Below are 20,631 nucleotides of genomic sequence, written 5' to 3' on the forward strand. Positions count from 1 at the left end.
TAAAAAATCACCAACAAACCCAAAATCATTTGAATTTTTTCCTATGTTATCCTCTAGGAGTTTTAATAGTTTTGTGTTATACATTTAGTTCTGTAATCCATTTTCAGTTAATTTTTGTGAAGAGTGTAAAGTTTGTATCTTGATTATTTTTTTCTTTTTTGCTTGTGGATGTCCAGTTCTTCATTTATTGAAAGACTACCTTTGCTCCATTGTATTGCCTCTGCTCTTTCATCAGAGATCAGTAGCCTGTATTTCTGGAGGTCTGTTTCTGGGCTCTGATGTGATAGATTTCAGTTGCATTGATCTATTTGTCTATTCTTCCACCAGTGTATTACTGTCTTAATTATAGTAAGTCTTGAAATTTTATAGTGTCAGTCCTCTGACTTTGCTTTATTTTATTTTATTTTTTCATTCAGATCGTATTGGCTATTCTGGGTCTTTTGTCTTTCCATGTAAATTTTAGAATCAGTTTTTTTCTTTTATATCCAGAAAATAGTGTTTTGAAATTTTTATTGGGATTCCATTGACTCTATAGATCAAATTGGGAAAAATTGAGATCTGGACAATATTGAGTCTTCCAATGCCTGAACATGGAATACCTTTTCTTTTGTTTAGTTCTTTGATTTCTTTTATCAGAATTTCATAGTTTCCCTCATATAGATTTTGGACATATTTTGTTAGATATATATCTAAGTGTTCCATTTTGGGGGGTGCTAATGTAAATAGTATTGTGTTTTTAATTTCAAATTTCACTTGTTCATTGCTGGTATGTAGGAAAGCAACTGATATTTGTATATGAACCATGTATCCTGCAGTCTTGCTACTGATTAGTTCCAGGAGTTTTCTTGTTAATTCTTTTAGATTTCCTACATAAATAACATGTCATTTGTGAACAGAGAGTTTTGCTTGTCCCTCTCAATCTGTATACCTTTCATTTCCTTTTCCCATCTTATCACATTTTCTAGGACTTCCAGTACAACGTTGAAAAGGAGTGGTGAGAAGGGACATCCTTGCCTTGTACCTGATCTTAGTGGAAAAGCTTCAAGTTGCTCGCCATTAAGTATGATATTTGCTGTAGGGCTTTTGTAGATGTTATTTAACCAGATGAAGAAGTTCCCCTCTATTTATAGTTTACTGAAGGTTTTTTTTTAAAAATCATGAATGGGTGTTGGAGTTTGTTAAATGCTTTTCGTGCATCTATCGATATGATTGTGTGATTTTTCTTCTTTAGTCTGTTGATGTTTCATTAACTGATTTTCAAATGTTGACCTACACTTGCAAACCCGGGATAAATCCTGCTTAGTCATAGTATTTAATTCTTTTTATACATTGTTGGATTTAATTTGCTGTTTTGTTGAGAGGATTTTTGAATGTACGTAAGAAATATTCTGTAGTTTTCTTTTAATGTCTTTGTCTGGTTTTGGTATTAAGGTAATTCTGGCCTCATAGAACAAGTTAGAAAGTATTTGTTTTGTTTCAGTCTTCTAAAGGAGATTGTGGAAAGATGATATTTCTTCCTTAAATGTTTGGTAGAATTCACCAGTGAACCCATTTTGGCTTGGTACTTTCTGTTTTGGAAGGTTATTAATTATTCAGATTGTGTATTCATTTACACCATTTTTGTTTATTATGGAAGTTGCATTTTATTTCTCTAGAAACACCAAATTCAGCTTTATTATCTATGAACATTTGGGATATTTGTTTTCTAATAGTCAAGTCATGTAGTATATGTGATATATGTTAGCTCTATGTCTAAACCATTATTGCTAAGTTAGGAAAATTATAAGTAAAAAAATCTTTAAAAGTCCATATTACATTAAAGATTTAGGAAAATTGGAAATTATAATATTTAAAATTAAGAGGTTTAAGCATTTAGAAAATAAGTTTAACATTCATCTTCAGACACTGGTTTTATTTCAACTTGACGGTAGGGATATCATTCTGAATGGGATTGACTCAGAGAGATCCCTGATGTGAACCACCCAGATTGACCTGATCACATCTCAAATAAAAGTTGGCTGGAAGGACCTGGATTGTCTGTCTTTAATCATGTCTTTGCATTCTTCCATTATCACAAACACAGTATTTAATGTACAGGTGTCTCTCCTCTGTAGTTTTGTCCTTCCATTGCAGTTTTGCCCGATTCCTCTCCAGCCAAACTGCACAACTAATACTCGGGAACTTCCTGTCACACTTCTTGGTTTGATCCTCTCTTTTTCACATGTCATATCTTCTTCTTTCTTGTTAACTCCCTTTTTTGCTTGAACACATCATCACATTACTTCTGCAGAAAAATACTTGAGAAATAGGCTGAGTGCTTGCCAGTCTGAAAATATTTTTGCTTGTTTTCTACATAATTGGTAGATTGGTTGGTTACAGAGCTCTAGGATAAGAATCATTTTTGTCACATATTCTATGAATGTTCTCTAAATGTGTACCTCAGCAGTGCTCTCTCCTGTCCCAACTCTGTGTAACCGTGAACTCCTTCTTGAGTGGAGCCCTGGATATGGGAAGGAAGGATACGCAGGGCCTTTGGTGCTGTGGGGGGGTTCCATTTTGAAGAGAACCATGGACCTTGACATCCTCCAGGCCAGTGAGAAGTTGAGGTCTCAGAAAGGTGCCTGGAGGCAAGGGTCAGAGCTCCAGAGTTATTGGAAAGAGCTTAGCCCATGGGACCTATAGATAAAAGGAAAGATTAGAGGAAGAACCACCCTCCTGACGAGGGTGGCCAGATTTAGCCAGAGAGAAAGGGGATCAGGAAGGAAAAGAAATAGAGAAATATAGGACACACAGTTAAATTTGAATTTCAGATAAACAATGAATAATTACTTTAATACAAGTCTGTCCCATGTAATATATTTTATCTGGCAACCCTACAGCTGATACAGCTGTCTCTGGAAGGACTTGTTGGTCTCTCTGGCCCTCAAGAGTGGCTGGTGTATTAACAGGGGAGCTGAGTCCTCTGTATCTTTGAGGCTGGGAGAAAACTAACCTTTGTAGCTGAGGAATCCAGGGAGCAGAGAAGCTTGGAGGAGAAACTGAGAGTTTTCCAGCTGATACCTTGTCTGTCCACAGGGATGGAGACCACTGAGCCTCCCATAACCCTATAGCTGTTGCTTAAGACTTAGCCCTAGGGTGGATAACATTGCAAGCTGCAAATAACAAAGCCAGAGAGAGGGGAGTGAACTGCGCACCCTGGGTGGGCAGCTGCCAGCAAAATAGATAGGCTGGAGGAGTGCATAGCAACTTGAACAACAACAGAAAATGTAATTAGTGCAACCACGGGGCTCCAATTAAAGCATTAAACTGCTATCACTGGAACTCAAGAACATGATTTTTAAATTTAAAAATAGAGATGTATTGAAAAAGAGTATGGTAACACTTGAGAAGTGAACAAAGGCCTGGAAGAAGAAGTGGGAAAAAATCTCTCAAAACATCAAAAAGTTAGAGACAGAAATCATAAGAGCAAATGTAATGTAATAGAACCAGAAGATAGATCCCGAAGTCGTAGAAATAAATAGGAATTTCAGAAGGAGAAAAATCAATAGAAGGAGGAAAGGCAATGTTTAAATTGTGGAGAAAATATTACAGAGCTAAAGAAACTGCAGATAGAAAGGCTTCTTTTGAGTTCCAAGGAAGGAGTGACTTAAAAAAAGGGAAAACACTAGACATTCCAGAAAAATATCCTAATTCCAAGGATAATGACAAAGTTCTATAATCTACCAGTCAGGAAAAAACAAGTTATTGATACAATAAAAAGAATCAATCTGGCTTTAGATTTCTATCTGTGACTCTGAAATCAGAAGACAGTAAGATGATATCTACTGACAACTATCAGTGGGTTAAAAAGCAAAATCCAGTCACATGTTACTTAAAAAAAATCACTTTAAACAAAGTGCTAGAGGTTGAAATTCAGAGGCTATAAAGAGATACCATCAGATAAGTAGAAACCAAAAGAAGTCATCTGACTATTAATATTAGAACAAATAGATTAATATTGATATTATATATTCATAAAAAGGAAAATTTATAAAATAGGTATAACAATAGGTATAAAATAGGTATAACAATTGGTGTTCACCAATCAATATAGTAGCTAAATATATAAAGCAAAAACTCTTAAAAGAATGTAGCAAAAGTACAGTTTTAATAGGAAATTTTAATACATCTTTTTCAAATTAGACAAATCTAGCAAACCAAATAAGAACAGAGGAATAGAATAAAATAACCAACAAATTTGACCTAAAAGATGTATGGAATGTTACATCTCATAACTATATTTCTTTTGTATATAGTAGAACATTTACAAAAGTTAATCTTGTCTTTGGTCCCAAAGAATATCTAGGATATCTAAACCGATTCACAAAAATAGAGATTTTATAGGCTACATTCCCTAATTGTAATAATTTTTTTAAAGGAATAATGAAAAGGGGATACCTAAAAAAATCATCTCTACTTGGAAATTGAAAACAACATTCTAAATAACTGTTCATTAAATGTGAATAAAACTGAAATCAAACCCCTACAAAGCAATGATGGAAAAAACTTCATACCAAAACATACCACAGCTCAAACTATTCCTATTGGGTATTTATAGCCTTAAATTCTTTATTATAAAAATAAATAAATAAAGAGAAAAATAAACTTAGAGTTCAATCTAAGAAATTAGAACAAGAACAACAAAATGACCCAGAGTTGAAAGAGAGAGTAAAGATAGAAATGAATAGAAAATAAAGCAAAAAGAATGAGCACAGCTAAAAGCTGACTCTTATGAGACACTCCTCTAAGTAGATAAAGTCCCTGCCTGAGGAAGGAAAGTGCAGGGAGAACAAGTGAACCACTAGTGTAACAACGGGTGTATTGACTTGGCCAGGCTTCATAGGGTGCAGTCAGGAAACAGCTTTGTTTTCTCCCACTACTGCCTCACACATTTTTTTTGTCAGAAATATTTTCTTGCTCTTGGTAACATTTCTGGTGGATCTCATGGCTTTTCACCCACTTTTGATTCTAAAAACAGTCTCATTTTTAGATATTTTGTAGTTTGATCCATGAAAACCTCAATATCTCAAGCTATTCAATGCTTTCCTTCTTTTCCCAGCTCAGGGCTCATTTACTGCTTTCTAGACCAGAGACGAGGGTGTGATCGCCCATTTTACATGCGCCCTCTCTCCTCCCATGCCTCCTCCACGGTTGGGGCAGGGAGTATGTGGAGAGGAAAAGAACTAATCCAGCTGGCACTATTTGTACTATTCCTTTTTTATTTTATTTTTAATTTATTGAGGTAACATTAGTTAATAACATTATGCAACATGATAATTCAATATCTGTATACCCTATTGCGAGCCCACCGTCGAAAGTCTAGTTTTCTTTCATTATCATATATTGTACTATGTCTTATGTTAGTCATGTGACACATTTTCAACTTCTGGTCCTTCCTTGGTGTAAAGCAGTTGAGACTTCAGAGATTTCCCTTGGAGACCTCCACACCATCACTTTTCCCTGGAGCAGCGGACAACACTCGCCAGCTGACCTCTCTAAAACGCCTCAGCCACCCCCCAGTGCCTTGCCCTCCGCCTTTTGGTTTTTTAGGGGGAGGGGAGTTGTGTTGTTTTGTTTTGTTTTGGAATTCAGTTCATCCTGGCAAGTAACACTGTTTCTAGATGACCAAGCCCTGCTAGTTCAGGTACTATGAAAAAAAATAAGCATGCTTCTGTCACATGCAGAAATACATTTTATTCATTGCAGCCCTCCCTCCCTGCCCTGTTGTAGGGACTGCTCCAGTCCACCTGCCTCCTCCAGACTCCTTAAGGAAAGACACAAACTCTGGCTCTATAAAGTGACCCTCAAATTTAAGGAGACACAAGTCAGGCTCTCCTAATGGCCCCCTACGGTGCTCTGCCCTAGTCTCACCACCAGGGAGAGAAGTGCCAGCCTCCTTTCCTATCATACGTCTATGCCTACAAGTATATTTCTTAAAGCTTGCTTCCCTTGGCTTTTTGTGGGAAGTGAGGAAAATGAGATTGCTCCTCGCGCTGCCCATCTAGGCTGGCAAATTCTGCTTGACTGATTCTCTTCAATTCCAGTTTTGAACTTGTAGTTTTCTTCTGTCAACTGGAGGAGTGTGTTGAGGTAAGTGATGATGTACAGTGCCAAAAAGCAAGGAGGTTCTCAAAGAATTTGGGGACATAGCAAAAAGAATACAGAAGCCAGCTTGAATGCCCAGGAATCTGGGACAAATTGAGCATCAAAATAACTAAGGAATGCCTATAATTCAAAACCATGAGAATATATATATATATATAAGTACATGAATAAATTGAAAGTTTGATAGGAGAATATTTACTTGTCTCAAAATATTTCCTAAGAAAATATCACAAAGGGAAAGCATAACTTTACATTGGAGAAGACTGGAAGTCACCATCTTAAACAAGTTGTCAAATTGGACAACACCGAATCCAAATCATGTGCCACCTGATGGGATGCTGCAGGAGGAACTCAACTTCACTTCTGTGAATTCTTTTCCAAAGGTGCATAACCTGTACCTAATAATGAGGAATATTTTCAAACCTAGTATCTGGCTATGATCTTCAAAAGAATTCAAGACTGAAAAATGATTTCCAAGTCGAAGGAGATTAAAGAGGAATGAAATGTGTGATTCAGAACTGGATGGACTTTTGTTACAAAGAATATTATTGGGGATGATGATGATGATAATTAACAAAACTTAAGGGTAGTAATATGTTAATGTCAGTCTCAATTTTGATGGTTTTCATGGCTAGGTAGGAGAATATTTGTGAGGTGATGGGTCACCATATTGGTAAGTTATCTCAGATGGCTCAGAAAAATGAAAGTTTTTTATATTTTACTTGCAACTTCTCTGTAAATTTGAGATTGCTTCAAAAATTTTTCAAAGTAAATTTAAATATATAATTTATATGTAAATATTAAAAATATAGAGAGCAAAAAGACTAATTCCCAATTGGGAAAAATATTAACAATGCCAGTGTCAGATGCAGCTAATATTTTTAATATACAAAGGGCTCTTATGAAATTGATGAAGACTAACGAACTCAAATAAGGAAATCCAAATGACAAGTAAACAATAAACAAATAAAAAGAGGTTACCTCATTAGTTGTCAGGGACATGCAATTTAAAATATTAATACGATATCATAAGGTACCTACCAAATGACAAAAATTAAAAAGAATAGCAGCCAGCAAGAATGACTTCGGGACATGAATGAGTACTTTCATGCTTTGATGGTAGAAATTTAAATTGTTTAGTTTTTATAGAATGAAATTGGGCAATATCTGTTAAAAATATGTATTCCCCTTAACCAAGAAATTCTATCCTGAGGAATGTATTCTCTATATAAGAAACAAGAATGTTTATTGCAGCTTTGTTTTTAGTAAAAACAAACAAACAAACAAAAAAGTGAATGACTACTAATAGGAAAAATGATTGGGATACAACCATTCCATGGAAAACTATGCAACTATTATAAAGGATAAGTTAGCTCTATGCCAGTTGACTAAAAAGGGACTCCTACAGTATATTTTTAAGATGGGAAAAAAGCAAAATAGAAGGAAGTATATAAGATATCCTAATTTTTAAATTAAGTCAACTCAATATATGTACATGTCTTTTATATATGGTTACAGAAGGGGTGGATATAGGTAAGAAAAAGAAGATGATGAATCTTAAGGATATTGCTCCATTTTGTCTAATTTCTATTGCTCTACATACATTTCTTATAGTCTGGGTTAGTTGATTACTGAGGTGCTAACAGTTTGGAAAAATCAATTGAAAAAGACTGCTATTGTGAAAATAGTGAGAAGTAATAGTCTGTAGGTCTACAGCCAAGCCCCAACTAAGAAGGCTGGGATCTGAGAAAAGGAGCAATTGGAAGTAGGACAAGTGACTAACATGCTCAGAAAAAAATGTTGATAGTGAGGGAGATCCACAAAAGCTTAAGATAAAACTCACAGGTGATGACTATTTACAAAAGCGGGTGAAGAGGTGCTGAGTAGGAGAGGAAGATTCCAAACAGAGTCAAACATCAGAGGATGTTGCGGGTTAGGAATGTGAAAAGACCTAGGGTCAAGTTCTTATGGTAAGAATCACACGTAAGTGGAAGATGAGTCTGGAGCTTATCACAGAGAGGTAACAGTGCTGACAAAGCAGTGTAGTTGGGTCGGGCCCTCATCTCGTTCTTCCTCCTGTATGGCAGTTCCAAACCTTCATCATTAAAAGGTTTGGGCAGCTTCTAGTGCCAATAGAAACGTAAGAAAAACAAAAACAACAAAGATAATAAACACAAGATTAAAAAATATAGAATTCTGATGTTAAGAGAACAATGCTCCTAAATTTCTCGGTGTAAAATAATCACATTAGTCAATACTAAAATTAATACTGATATTAATATTAAGACTAGTTAAGCTTTACTGAGTTCTTCCTTTCTAACTGCCATGTAAATATACTAAGCACTCTCTTTTAAAACATATTATCTCTTTTAAGCTTCAGAACAATCTATGAGGTAGGTACCATTATCTCCATTTTATAGATGATGAAACTAAGTCTGATAGAGGTTAAATAACATTCTTAGTCACATAAGTAAAAATGATCAGAGACAAAACTCAAATGCAAGTCTATCTGATGATACAGTTTTAACTATTCTGTTTGTAGAATAACTGATATTTACAACGATGGCCTGGAGTCATCTGTAAATGTTAATTTTTTGTGTCTTTTATTTCAAAAACTCAGGGAAACATTCTGTATTTCTAGTATTTTCATCAAAAGTTGGTTTTCCAAAGTGACCCATTCTTCAAAGATTCTGGGTAACTGAAACTTTAACTGTACTTTGCAGCTTCTTACTAGATTTCAGTAATTAGAGCTGTACAAATTGATTGAAATTGAGTTGCAAATAAAATTTTTATGAATGCTATAAAATATATTGGTTATAAATTCTGAGTACTACATAAATTCTATTGCATTTCCTTGCAAACTTCAATTAAAATAACATTTTAAATGTTTTCGGCAGGATTTTTTTTTCTAAATAATACTTCAATACGGTCTTTTCCTTGGCAATCTGTGTGATTTCCTGGAAGTTCCTGCTGAGTATACCCTTACTATGTAAACATAAAACTTGATTCCCCCAGTAAGAGCATCAGCCGTTTGCAAATGCCAACTGACTTTATAAGCAATTTGCAGCCTGTGAGTAAGGTCATCCTCTTTTTTCCATATTTTCTCTAATGCTTGTAGTATGGGCCACAGAACTCTTAGTAAGGCTATTTTCAAATTCTTTGCTTCAAGACCTCTAGATCTTTTGACTAAACATTCCTTCATTTTCATGGAGCAAAGAATCTGATTTAAAAACTCTAGCCAGCTTACCTGATTACATTTCCTCCAATATGTCAACTTAGCCATAACTGCTTTGAACATCTAACCTTTCCTTAACCCTCGTCACATTCATACAACTACACATAACAATATATACAGTTCCTTTTCATTTATCAAAAGAATGAATCCTTGGGGAATAAAGATTTGACAGCTCCTGTTACGAGGTAATTGTAATACTTAAAAAAGAGAGAGAGAAAGAGATGAGACAGATGGTGTACACTGGAGACATGTGGAAGTTTGCTTGAAAAATAGCTTTAAAATTCAATTGAGACTGAAAAGAAATTATGCAAATCACCATTTTTGCATAAAAGCATCATGGAAAACAAGGAAATTATTTTAATTTTCAGTCTTCCACAATCTTGTGAAAGAGAAAGAATGTCAACCGGACTAATACCATCTAGATTTCCTATTAAAAAAAAAAAACAACTCTAGCTACTCATCTGAATTATAGAAAAAAGATTATTTTGACTGAGATGATTAAAAACATCTATATTGCTTAGGTCTAATTAATATCAACCGTTAATACATTTTTGATGAGTTATTCAGTATTTTTATTATATATTATGTAACTTACATAGGGAATTCTTTATAAGAAATTTATTAGGTATTCTATTTGATTAATTTATATAGCATAAATGATGGAAACGTAATTTAACAAAAATTATGTTTATTACTTTAAAAAAGATCAACTTTATATACTTGCCTGATTCATACATTTTACACACATAAAGGCATGTACAGGAAGCTATGAGGACAGAAATTCTGTAAGAACAATGTGATGGTTGGGGTGAAAATTTTGGCGGTATAAGTTGAGGGGAATGAGGGGCAGAAAAATAGTAAGGAAACTGATTTCAGTGAAAGGAGGAAAACCACGTACTGAATTCAAGCAAGTTTTTAGAAAAAGAATTTGAAGTATGCATGATCAATATGCTTTTGATATGCCATGACAATTATGCTTTTAAGAACATGAATTAACACATTTATTTAGGAGCAAAAAAGAAGGTAAAGCGGTAAGACATAGACAAAAGAAAATGTTATGATGGGATCATTTCTACTCATTATGAAATTGTGGAATATGCTTGTATTTGAGTATACATATGATTGAGAGTGGATAAATGGAGAAAGGCCCATATTTTTTGCCGATTATTATAATGAAAAAAAAATCAATCTCATATTATGAGCCTCCAGTGAATTCATCACATATTTTCTGCACGTGCATGTGTGTGTGTGTGTGTGTGTGTGTTTAAGCTGGTCTATTTAAATGTATTAAAAAAGTCCATCTTTATCTTTAATTTGGTCAGAATAAAATAAGTCTGAAATTGATAAATAATCTTTAATATATAAAGATGGGTTACCAAGCAAGATTATGGAATTTCATTTCCCAAAGATGGTTAAACCAGTTTGGGTTAGGTAAAGTTTGCTTAGACTCAAAACACCACTTCAAGTTTAAACTTTTAAAATAATAATGGAATTTGACAAGAGAAAGTATTTTTAATAGGAAGAAATCCGGTTTACTTTCCTCATATAGGTTAAATTTATCTTTGAACTTGGGTCAGGAATATATTAGGAGCACCTAGTTTTACACATTTTTTCATTGAAGTTTAACAGTACTAAGCAACAGGACCTTCTGAGGCTTGATGTGGGTGACCCACTTGTAGGGTCCTGGGGTAACTTGGGGCCAGTCATGAGTGTTTCTCTGGACAGGCTAATATTTTGGCTCCCTTTTAAACTGATATTCTTTAAAAATCTGTCGAGCATTTATCAAGAGGAGAAGCCAAGCACCAGAGGGTAGAATGGGCAGGAAAGTGGGAACAGACTGGAATGAATGGAGGAAGCAACATTCAGTGGCTCTCCTGTTGTCCCCAGCACACCACCAATGGTTTCAAGCTCCCATATTCTCAACAAAACCCAAACCTTAGATGGCCCTTTATAGATTAGCTTCCCTCATCAGTGCCTGGGTACCTCCCTTTTAATGTGCTTCTGGGTGACTCTAGTGTTTCTCATGTTATAGTCCCAGCATCACCTATATTAGAATCTAATTCTTGAACCTATGTGAGACCTGCTAATTGAGAATCTCTAGGGAGAAGGTTAGGGTGTCTGCATTTTTAAGGAGCTGTGCAGGTGCTTCTGACTGCACTAAACCTCAAGAACCACTCCCTGAAGGCTGAGTTGGACTTACAAGTCAGCTTAGAGAACTCTAGCTCTCCCCAGGTATTCTGCTGTCAAACAGCTCCTCAAATGTTCAGACCTATTTCTAGAAGTTGGAGGAAGATGCCGTTGAGTTACCTCCCACTCATCAGTCTTTCTCCCTAGCATCCATTCTGACTGAACTGAAATCCTTGGAGAGTGCCTATAAATACTCCATCTGCTCTGTTTTTTTTTGCCAGACAGTGGATTTCACACCACCTTCCCACTACTGTGGACTAAAATAGCTTCTCTGGGCTTGCCTGACTCTAACTGCTAAGAGCCCTGTTTCCTGACAATTATGGCACCTCAGACCATTTGGCTTTGTACAAGAGGATTCCATTGCCTTTGGGTGTCCTTTATGCAGTTAGGATGGAGATAAAAACTTTTAATGCTGGAAAGAACCTTAGAGATAATCCAACCCACTCTCTATATGAAAACAGATACAGACAGATACACATAGAAAAGGAGGCAAGAAACATTTTATCAAGTCTTTACTATGTACCAGAAAGGTGCTGTGCTAGTTCAGTAAGTTTTGTCATTAATTTTTTACCATGAGCTTTCAAAATGGATAACATATCCATTTGTGTACATAAGGAAGTTGCACTCGGAAAAAAATAGAGAAATTTGCAGTCATTCAGTTAATAGGTAGATCTAGGATTGAGCCTAGATTATAAGAAAAATAAGAACTATCATTTATTGAGCACTTACCATGTGTTGGGCATAGTTCCAAACATTCTATTTTTATTAACTATGTAAAGTTGCCACAAAAACCCTGAGGGAGGTAGTGGTATTATGCCCACTTGACAGGGAAAACTCAGGCACAGAAGATCACCCTTGGTAGGGGAAGAGCCTTTGTTTGACTCTAAAGCTCTCTCCAGAATCAAGTACCCTGGAGAGACTGGACACAGGAAAAGTAGTTATCATCCAAGTAGGAGACAAACAGACCTGAAATAAGGATTGGGAGGAAGGGACAGATTTAAGAAGCACTTCTGATGATCTCTGCATCATCTATCTGGGTGAGAGGTGGATGAGGGAGCAGAGGGAGAAAGAGGAATTGAAGATAGCTGCATTTTCTTGTTTGCTTAATTAAGAACATGGTGACACCATTAAGTAAGACCTAGAATGAAGACAAACTCGCATTGCATTTATGTTGTTACATAGCTGTATTTAGCTCTTTTTCTAGCTTAGCTGTGAAACGTATGAGAAAATCGTGTCCTCATCTACATAAAAATGTGCTGATTGATTATAAAGAAGACTGTCAGTGGATTTGGGAACATTGCAGGACAGTGAAGTGCTAAATATATATGTAGCTTTAGGATGGCAGTAATTATAATTCTATACTTGATTAATTTCTTATTTAAGAATTATTCTCTGGTACCCACTATGGGTTGGCTGTCAAGGATACTATGGTGAAGAAGACCCAGTGAGTCCATGCCTTTAGGAAGCTAATATTCAGAAAAGGAAGACAGGCAATAAATAAGGAATCAAAAATTAGGCTGTGAGAAGTACTATAAATGGAGTGCCATGGTAAAGCATGATGGTTTAGGGTCCAGGTGACATAGGGTCCTGTTAGATGTGGAAGCCATTTGATTCCAAGTATGATGAGAAGAAATTGATGAGTTTTGAGCGAGTAATAATCTATCATGGTTTTTTTATAGCTCACTCTGAATGTCATTACATTCAAGGCAAGATTGTGACGATAGGAATGGAAGCAGAAAAAGCTGGTTAGGAGGGCCAGAGGCAAGAGTGATGATGGCTTAAATAAAGGTGCAGTGAAGGCAAATGGATGTGGGTAGAAACTGAAATATATTTTGGGGATAGCTGGCAGACTTGTTGATGGAGAGAGATGAAGAAAAGGGAGAAATCAAAGATGACACCTAGGTTTTTAGTTTAACCAGCTGTGTAAGTAGTGCTATTTACTAATATTGGGCAACTAGAGGAGGAATTAGTTTTGAAGGAAAATGATGATCAAACTCATGTATGTATATACATATGTAAGCATGATACCAAAGCTTATCAAAGAGTGCTCTGGACTGGGAATTTAAAAGCCTGATTTGTGTCATATCACTAAGAGGAATAACTTCTCTACACCTCATTTTTTCCCATCTGTAACATGGGGATGATTATATGTGTCTTTGCTGGTTCAGAGGAAGGGATGCTGAGAAGATAAATGAGATAACATATAAAAGTACTTTGAAGTCTTGGGAGGATAAAAACTGTGTAAATCCAAGCTATCATTATTTAAGTACAGGGTGTGTTTATATTTTCTATGTATCTACTCAAAGTCATAGGGCCCATAAGTATATCACACTTACATTCTTCATGTTCAGTTCTCAGAAATGGCAAGATGAACATAATTTGTTTCTCCAGCTGTCCCTTCACCTAGAGTGTTTTCTTGACAGAATTTTGCAGTTATTAATGTTGTCTCAGACTTTTTTTACAACCCTGGGAAAAAAAGGGGGTTTTACTCAGTATAACTCAGCCTGGGTAATTTTTGGCAGATAATGATCTTCTTTAACAGAGGTGTACAGATTACAAAGAACCAACATGTTGTCTCATTGACTCTTCCAACAACACTCTAAGAAAGGTATTTTTCACCATTTAACAAAGGGAAGTTGGCTCAAGAGGTTAAAATAATTTACCTAAAACTTCATTTTACAGCTGGAGTAATTAAGGCTAATGAAAGAGTTGTGTTCTAAAAAAACATAGTGGTTACCAGAGGGTAAGGGTTGAGGAGGAGTAGGGAGGTAGATGAGATAAAGGGGATCAGATATGTGATGACAGAAAGAAATCTAACTATGGGAGGTGAACACAGTGTAAATATATATATGCCTTACTGTTAAAGTGTACAGTTGAAACTTACTGGATTTAGCTAACCAACGTCACCATAAAAAATAAATAATAAAAGTGAAAAATTCATAACATTCACACACACAAAATATATAGTGAACTAGCACCAGAGATGCTCAAAGAACAGCAGCTATGTCCCAGATAATATTCACGGGATGGGTGTGCAATCTTCTTTGATCCCTGTAACCTTCTATACACTCTTCAGTTCTTTGATAACAGGTCTAACTACTGATTTTTCTTGCCCAGTTTCAAGAGCTGCCATCCCACCCATGACCTTGTGTTAATGTTCTAACTATAAACAAAAGAAGAAACAAAAATTGTCCCTTGCTCTCCAGAGTAATTACACGATTGACAATATCATCCTGCCCTTGGGAGGAGACATAGTGCACTTAATTGTGCCTGAGGTGATGTACAAAAGAGAGGACCTTGGAATAGTGGAAAGACAACTGGACTTGGAATCCAGATATGTGAGGTTGAGTCTTGGTTCAAAATTACTTATTTGTGACCTGGGGATGAAGTGAACCTATTGGAGCTTCAGTTTTAATAACTGTAAACTGCATATACTATTTCTGTTTACTTGCTATAATCTTCTAGTCAGCCTCACCTTCGTCTGCACAATTCCAGAAGCACAAGTATATGGTCTAACTAGTCGCTTTCAGAATGCCTATTTTGTAAATCATTGCATTTAATATTCTCTATTCTGTTCACTTCTTCCCTTTCTCAGCAAAAATGCATGTATATTTGCTCACTTCTAATAGAGGGGGAAGTGGGCTATTTTGGTATTCATGCAGTATGACTCTCAGCATATTAGTCTATTTAGAACAAAGCTAAGAAGGAATGACATACAGGGTTGCATGAGGATTGAATTAATGCATGTAAAATGTTTAGCACAGTGATGTATACAGTGAATGATAATTGTTAGCTGTTACAATTTTTTCCTACTTTGGTGATTTGTCTTGAATGGGTTAGCTGTGGCTCTGGCTGGAGACTAGAGGATAAACTGATTCCCTTTAAAAATGCCCTCCTGGTTCATCACCAGGTAAGAGTTTCTTACATAGTATCTGTAACCTTTCTCCTTATTGTCTCCTAGTTTCTGCACACCTAAGAAGGTATCTGGGATAACTTTTTGTAAGTTGATGGTAAATACAAATAAAATAACGACAACTTTGAGATCAATGACAAAATTTCAACTTTTTTTCCTCTGAATTGAGTCTGAAAAACAAACTTCAAAACCTGTGAACATGTTTTTTAAAACTACATTTCAGAGTTTACAGGTGTGTGTGCCTGGGGCAACCAAAACAAAGATTACAGTGGTTATGGCTGCCTCCCAGACTCAGATAAAAGAGGCGCCTCTCAGCTAGCTTTACGTGCCAGCTCACCTGAGGTCACACTTTGAATTTTCCCCACTTAGGGCAGATAGAACAGGGCCTCCCAAGGCTGGGTTTTAAACCCACACTACTGTTTTCCCAGCCTCTCTCCCTTCCCGTTTTGAGTTTCTGGGTCAGCAGTCCTCAACTTACTCGGGCGGGTGTCCCGGGGGAGGCAAAGTGGTGTCTGGGTGCAGGCAGATGAGAGCAATGTTGGGCGGCGGTGGCCCGGGAATCGGCGGGTGGACAGCTGCCCCGGGACTGTCCGCGCACTCATTCAGCATGCCGCCCTCAGACCTGAGGAGTCACAACTCTAGGCTCTTATGCTACGCAGTGTGTCTCCAGGGCTGGGCGAACCGCTGTGAAGCGCAGTGGGGTAGTTCCCGCCCTTTCCCGGGACCCAGCCCCTCCCGCCCCGCGCGCCCGGTCCCGGGCCGCCCCGCAGCGCGGAGCAGGGGCAGGACGCGGCCGGCCCCTCCCCCGTGGCCCCTTCCTCCTTCACGCAGTCGCCCCCCCAGCGCTCCCCGCTCCAGTGGCTTCACTCGCAGCGAGGCGTGTGCCCCCAGCCTTCCTCCGCACCGCGCCCCGGGGCCCCAGCTTCCCGGACCCCCGGCCCTCGCCGCGCCCCCTCGGCCCGCCCGCGCCTCGCGCCCCGGGGCTGGCCGGTCCCGCGCGCAGGACCTCGGCGCTGGGAGGAAGCCGCGGGGGCCAGGCGGTGCGGCGCCGGATCCGGGGGGAGGCGCTGTGGTGCGGGGCGGCCCCTCGCGCCCCGGGCGCCGGCTGCGGCCCGGCCTCCCCCTCCTCCTCTTCCTCCGCCCTCTTTGGCGGGGAAAGTGGGAGGTGGCGGCGGCGTGTGTGTGCGCGCGTGAGGGGGGCGGTAGAGAGGAGACTCCGGTGCCGCCGCCGCGTCAGAGGCACTGCGAGCGGCGAGCGCCGCGGGGCCGCGTCCGCATCGGCCGCCGCCACTGCTGCGGGGCCGCGAACAAAGAGGAGGAGCCGAGGCGCGAGGTAGGGCGCGAGGACCGGCGCGGGCAGAGCCCCGCGGGGGCGAAGGCGCAGGTCGGGGCGTCCCCTTCTCCCCTTGGCGCTGGTCAGGTTCTCTGTCCTCCACCCTCGGGTCCCTGTGGGCCCGGAGCGGGGACCTGCGGGAGCCGAGCCCGCGGCCTCCCTGCCCTCTCCCGGCACGAAGGGGCTCCGAGCCGCGGGCTCCGGGCGCAGCCCTGCCGCCGCCGCTCCCCGCGGGCTGCGTCTCCCTGGGGACTCCCGCCTCCTCGCTGCGGGGTTAGAGCTGTTTCCCGGTGCCACTTTTAGGGGCTGACTTTCGCAACTTAGGGCTGAGAATTTATTTTTAAGTCCTTGAAAACTTGCAGCGGAGAGATTTTGTGTCCGGCCTGACCGAAAGGGAGGCGGAGATGAGGCTGTTGAATGAGATCCCCATTCAGGCACCCGCCCGGCCGCAGCCCCAGGCCGAGACCGTCCCCTCCCCGGTGCCGGCGACACCTGGCTCTGGGGTGTGTCTGCGGCGCGCGGCCGCCGCGCCTCCCTGCGCGTCTGGAGTACCTGTGCCGGGCAGCGTGGGAGAGGGGCGCAGCTCGCGCGCTTCCCCCGCCCCGGCTCTGTCAAGAACAGCTGTTGACGCTCCCATCAAAATCTTTTTACCCCCTTTCTCCCGGGCATTCATGTTTACATTTATTTTGGTGTGGTGTGAGACCATCGCAGTCGCTGATTTGAAGGCTTTTTCCTGAATGGCCTCATTTTCATATTATGCCCACAGTTTTCAGTCCAGCATTCCATTGTCAAATTCTTTTGGTGATAATTTTGCCAGATTTTCTGAATGGGATTAGGACAGGCTGTTCAGAAATCTGTTTCAGAGTTTGTCAAATACTACCCTGAAGGGTGCTTTTGTGTTTTAGCTGCTTTCAAGCAGATCTGTAGTTGTGTCCTTTAGAATTGTCACAACCTTCAGCTCATTTTGGTTGGGCACGATTAAACAGTTCTATTTTTTGAGGCCAGTGAAGAAACATGTGCATTTAATATTGGGATCATTTACCACAAGTGATCACATGAGGCATGGTTTCTTAAACACTAAAGTGCCTTAAAAATTGAGAATTTTGTTGGATTTAAAAGTAATTTCAGGTGAGGAAACTTTCACTTGCTTCTGTTCAGCTTTCATATGAGTTGAGGATTTTATTAAGGCAGCTAACATCACTTTGAGAGCTGAAAAAAATTATGTTTTTTTTTACAGTTCATAAAGCCTATTTATTACAGGAACCCTATATAGTACTGGATACCTGTTTCTGCACAATGAACTCCTAGATATCACTAGGGATTAATTTCGAATTGTTTTAAAAGCCTATTTTGTTTTTAATTGTTGACTTTGGAGTTCAGGAACCACATTCCAAAGCAAAGCCACGCTATTCAGAGGAAGCACTCTTGTGTACTTTTTGGTTCTTGGCTCCTCTGTGAACCTTTTCCCCAGTTAACAATATGAATTTTACATCTTTTCTCTCCTCCAACCTTGACTCCAGAGCAGAGTCTGAAATGGATGTTACATGAGTCACTTTAAGAGCTGAATACAACTATGAACATTTCTGAAGCTTTTCCTCAGTAAACTAGATAAAGATGGATGAGTCTGCCTTGTTGGATCTTCTGGAGTGTCCTGTGTGTCTGGAGCGGCTCGATGCTTCTGCAAAGGTCTTGCCTTGCCAGCATACGTTTTGCAAACGGTGTTTGCTGGGGATCGTAGGTTCCAGAAATGAACTCAGATGTCCCGAGTGCAGGACTCTCGTTGGCTCGGGTGTTGAGGAGCTTCCAAGTAACATCCTGCTGGTCAGACTTCTGGACGGCATCAAGCAGAGGCCTTGGAAACCTGGCCCTGGTGGAGGCAGTGGGACGAACTGCACAAATGCATTGAGGGCTCAGAGCAGCACTGTGGCTAACTGTAGCTCAAAAGATCTGCAGAGCTCCCAGGGTGGACAGCAGCCACGGGTGCAAGCCTGGAGCCCCCCAGTGAGGGTGAGTAGCTTGCAGAAGCAGTTTGGTGAATGACAGTGGTGATGAGCTCATTTTTTTTCTTTATTCTTTAGGTTGATGTTTTGTAAATCAGCTCATTGCTGAAAAGCTACACTTACTATAACAGATAGGAAATTATGCTTCAGGATATTTTCCTTTTGGAATGAGATTATAGATGAATGATAAATTTTCTTGTTTTAAAATTTTTCTCCAGATAGTCGGTATTACCTTTTAAGATAAATTTTGGGGAACTGGTAGCAGTTTTTTGTGCCCATTTAAAAATGGAAATTTATTATGGTTTTGCCTTTTTGATGAAGTTGAGAGAGTTATAATCACATATGTATATTTGCATATATTTATGGATATTATAAATATATGTGTGGGTACCATAAGTAGGGAGTCAGGCCTTAATTTTTATGTTGCTTAGAGCTATTCTATTGGTTTTATGAATGCACAGCACAGAATTTACCGGTTGGAGGAATTCTAAACAAATCATGGCCACAGGTAGCAGAGTTTTGTTGCTATAGCAACAAAATGTCATTAGGAGTGTGCTAAAACAGCAGAGAATCTGGCTTTATGTTTGGTTTTACAGGGAGTGAAATGAAACGTTTAATCAAAATGATTTTTTGGGGGGGTTGGGGCTAAAATAATTTTAAGTAAAGCTAAAAATTTGAACAGTTACCTTAATTTAAATTTCTAAAGAAATTTAATGCATAAGACCTTACCTTATTCAGAAGGTAAGTTCTTCTGAATAAATCTGAATTTATGTTGTGGGTGATGGCACATCTCATCTTTGTAAAAATAAAAAGTAGTGACAAACATCAAATAATTAAAACAATTCCGTTTTGGTTGGAAGAAAAAATTTGATAATTGGCCAAACTGATAAAATCTATTTTTAAAGAACGTAATGTGGAGAATATTTTTTTTTCAAATATTCATAGTAAACAGTCACATATGACTTCCTTCATTTATGTAGAAACATCCCATTGAGATGGCATTAGATAGTATAAATTCACAGATGTGACTATCAGACCTTAACAGTAACAGCTTTATAACCATTCCCTTAGTTCCTTCTCAACTCATCTTTTAAAATGATGTATTTATATCACTAGATGTAAATTATGTAAAGTGCTTTAATCACTAGAAAACAGTTTCGTCACTAGGCTATCAGATTTCTTTTGATTCATATTTAATTTTTTTTTTAACGTTGGTGACGACTTTGGATTAGGAAGTTTTTCTTTCTGTATTTGAAATCTACATGTAGAATTGATCAACTTAGATTTTTCTTAGATTTCCTTTATTTTATGGAATTTACTAGTACCTTGATTAATGGATATGGATTCATGAATATATTAATCTCAGAACCAGTGATCAAGTTGATTATTTCTGAAATATCTGACCTAGGCCTGCTTAACTTAATTAGGGAGTAAATTTGTTTCTTTGGAGAGATTTTGTTTCCTTGTTAATTAGACAAGAGAAGCTATAGCTTCTGGCTATGAATAGAAATATCTTAGTGGTTGACACTGGTCTACCTGTTGTGAGGAATGCATTGAAGTTTTTGATTACTGATAAAAAAAAATTAACAAGAGGTCTCAAACATTCAACTTAACATTTTGTTTCTAACAGAAATTGACTAAGTAATGCTGTAACGTTCATTTACTTGAACTGCTAAGCTCCCAAAATTGAGTTTTACTTTTCTTAGGTAAATTATTGTGAGATTTTGATGATGTTAGTATTATTTTTCTGGCTTATATGGTTTTCCTAATTTCCTGTTTCATCTTTAGCATGAGAAAATTATTCACCAAGAAGCCCAGC

At 38.6% G+C, this 20,631-nt stretch overlaps 2 protein-coding genes across 4 annotated transcripts in view; one reads left to right on the top strand and one right to left on the bottom strand.

Moving 5' to 3' along the window:
* Window positions 1-1,833: 1,833 nt before the first annotated feature.
* Window positions 1,834-17,518, bottom strand: LOC120613193 (translation initiation factor IF-2-like). The gene is made up of 4 exons (XM_039875782.1): window positions 17,492-17,518; window positions 15,958-17,442; window positions 13,903-14,032; window positions 1,834-2,715 (listed from the first exon to the last, which is right to left on the bottom strand). Exons 1-2 carry the CDS (start codon window positions 17,516-17,518, stop codon window positions 16,303-16,305), a joined length of 1,167 nt encoding a protein of 388 aa, XP_039731716.1. The 3' UTR covers window positions 1,834-2,715; window positions 13,903-14,032; window positions 15,958-16,302.
* Window positions 16,674-20,631, top strand: part of SH3RF1 (SH3 domain containing ring finger 1) — a 140,646-nt gene continuing 136,688 nt past the window's right edge. Inside the window, exons 1-2 of one of the 3 annotated variants that reach the window (XM_039876336.1) lie at window positions 16,674-16,812; window positions 18,333-18,819. In XM_039876336.1, coding sequence (XP_039732270.1) covers window positions 18,427-18,819 — 393 coding nt within the window. In that variant the 5' untranslated portion in view covers window positions 16,674-16,812; window positions 18,333-18,426. Of the gene's footprint in view, window positions 16,813-17,436; window positions 18,820-20,631 lie in introns of those variants that run through there. The other 2 variants (XM_039876338.1, XM_039876337.1) reach the window with 2 other exon arrangements.

The sequence above is a fragment of the Pteropus medius genome, unplaced genomic scaffold (assembly GCF_902729225.1).
Source record: "Pteropus medius unplaced genomic scaffold, Ma_sr-lr_union100, whole genome shotgun sequence".
NCBI classification, from domain to species: domain Eukaryota; kingdom Metazoa; phylum Chordata; class Mammalia; order Chiroptera; family Pteropodidae; genus Pteropus; species Pteropus medius.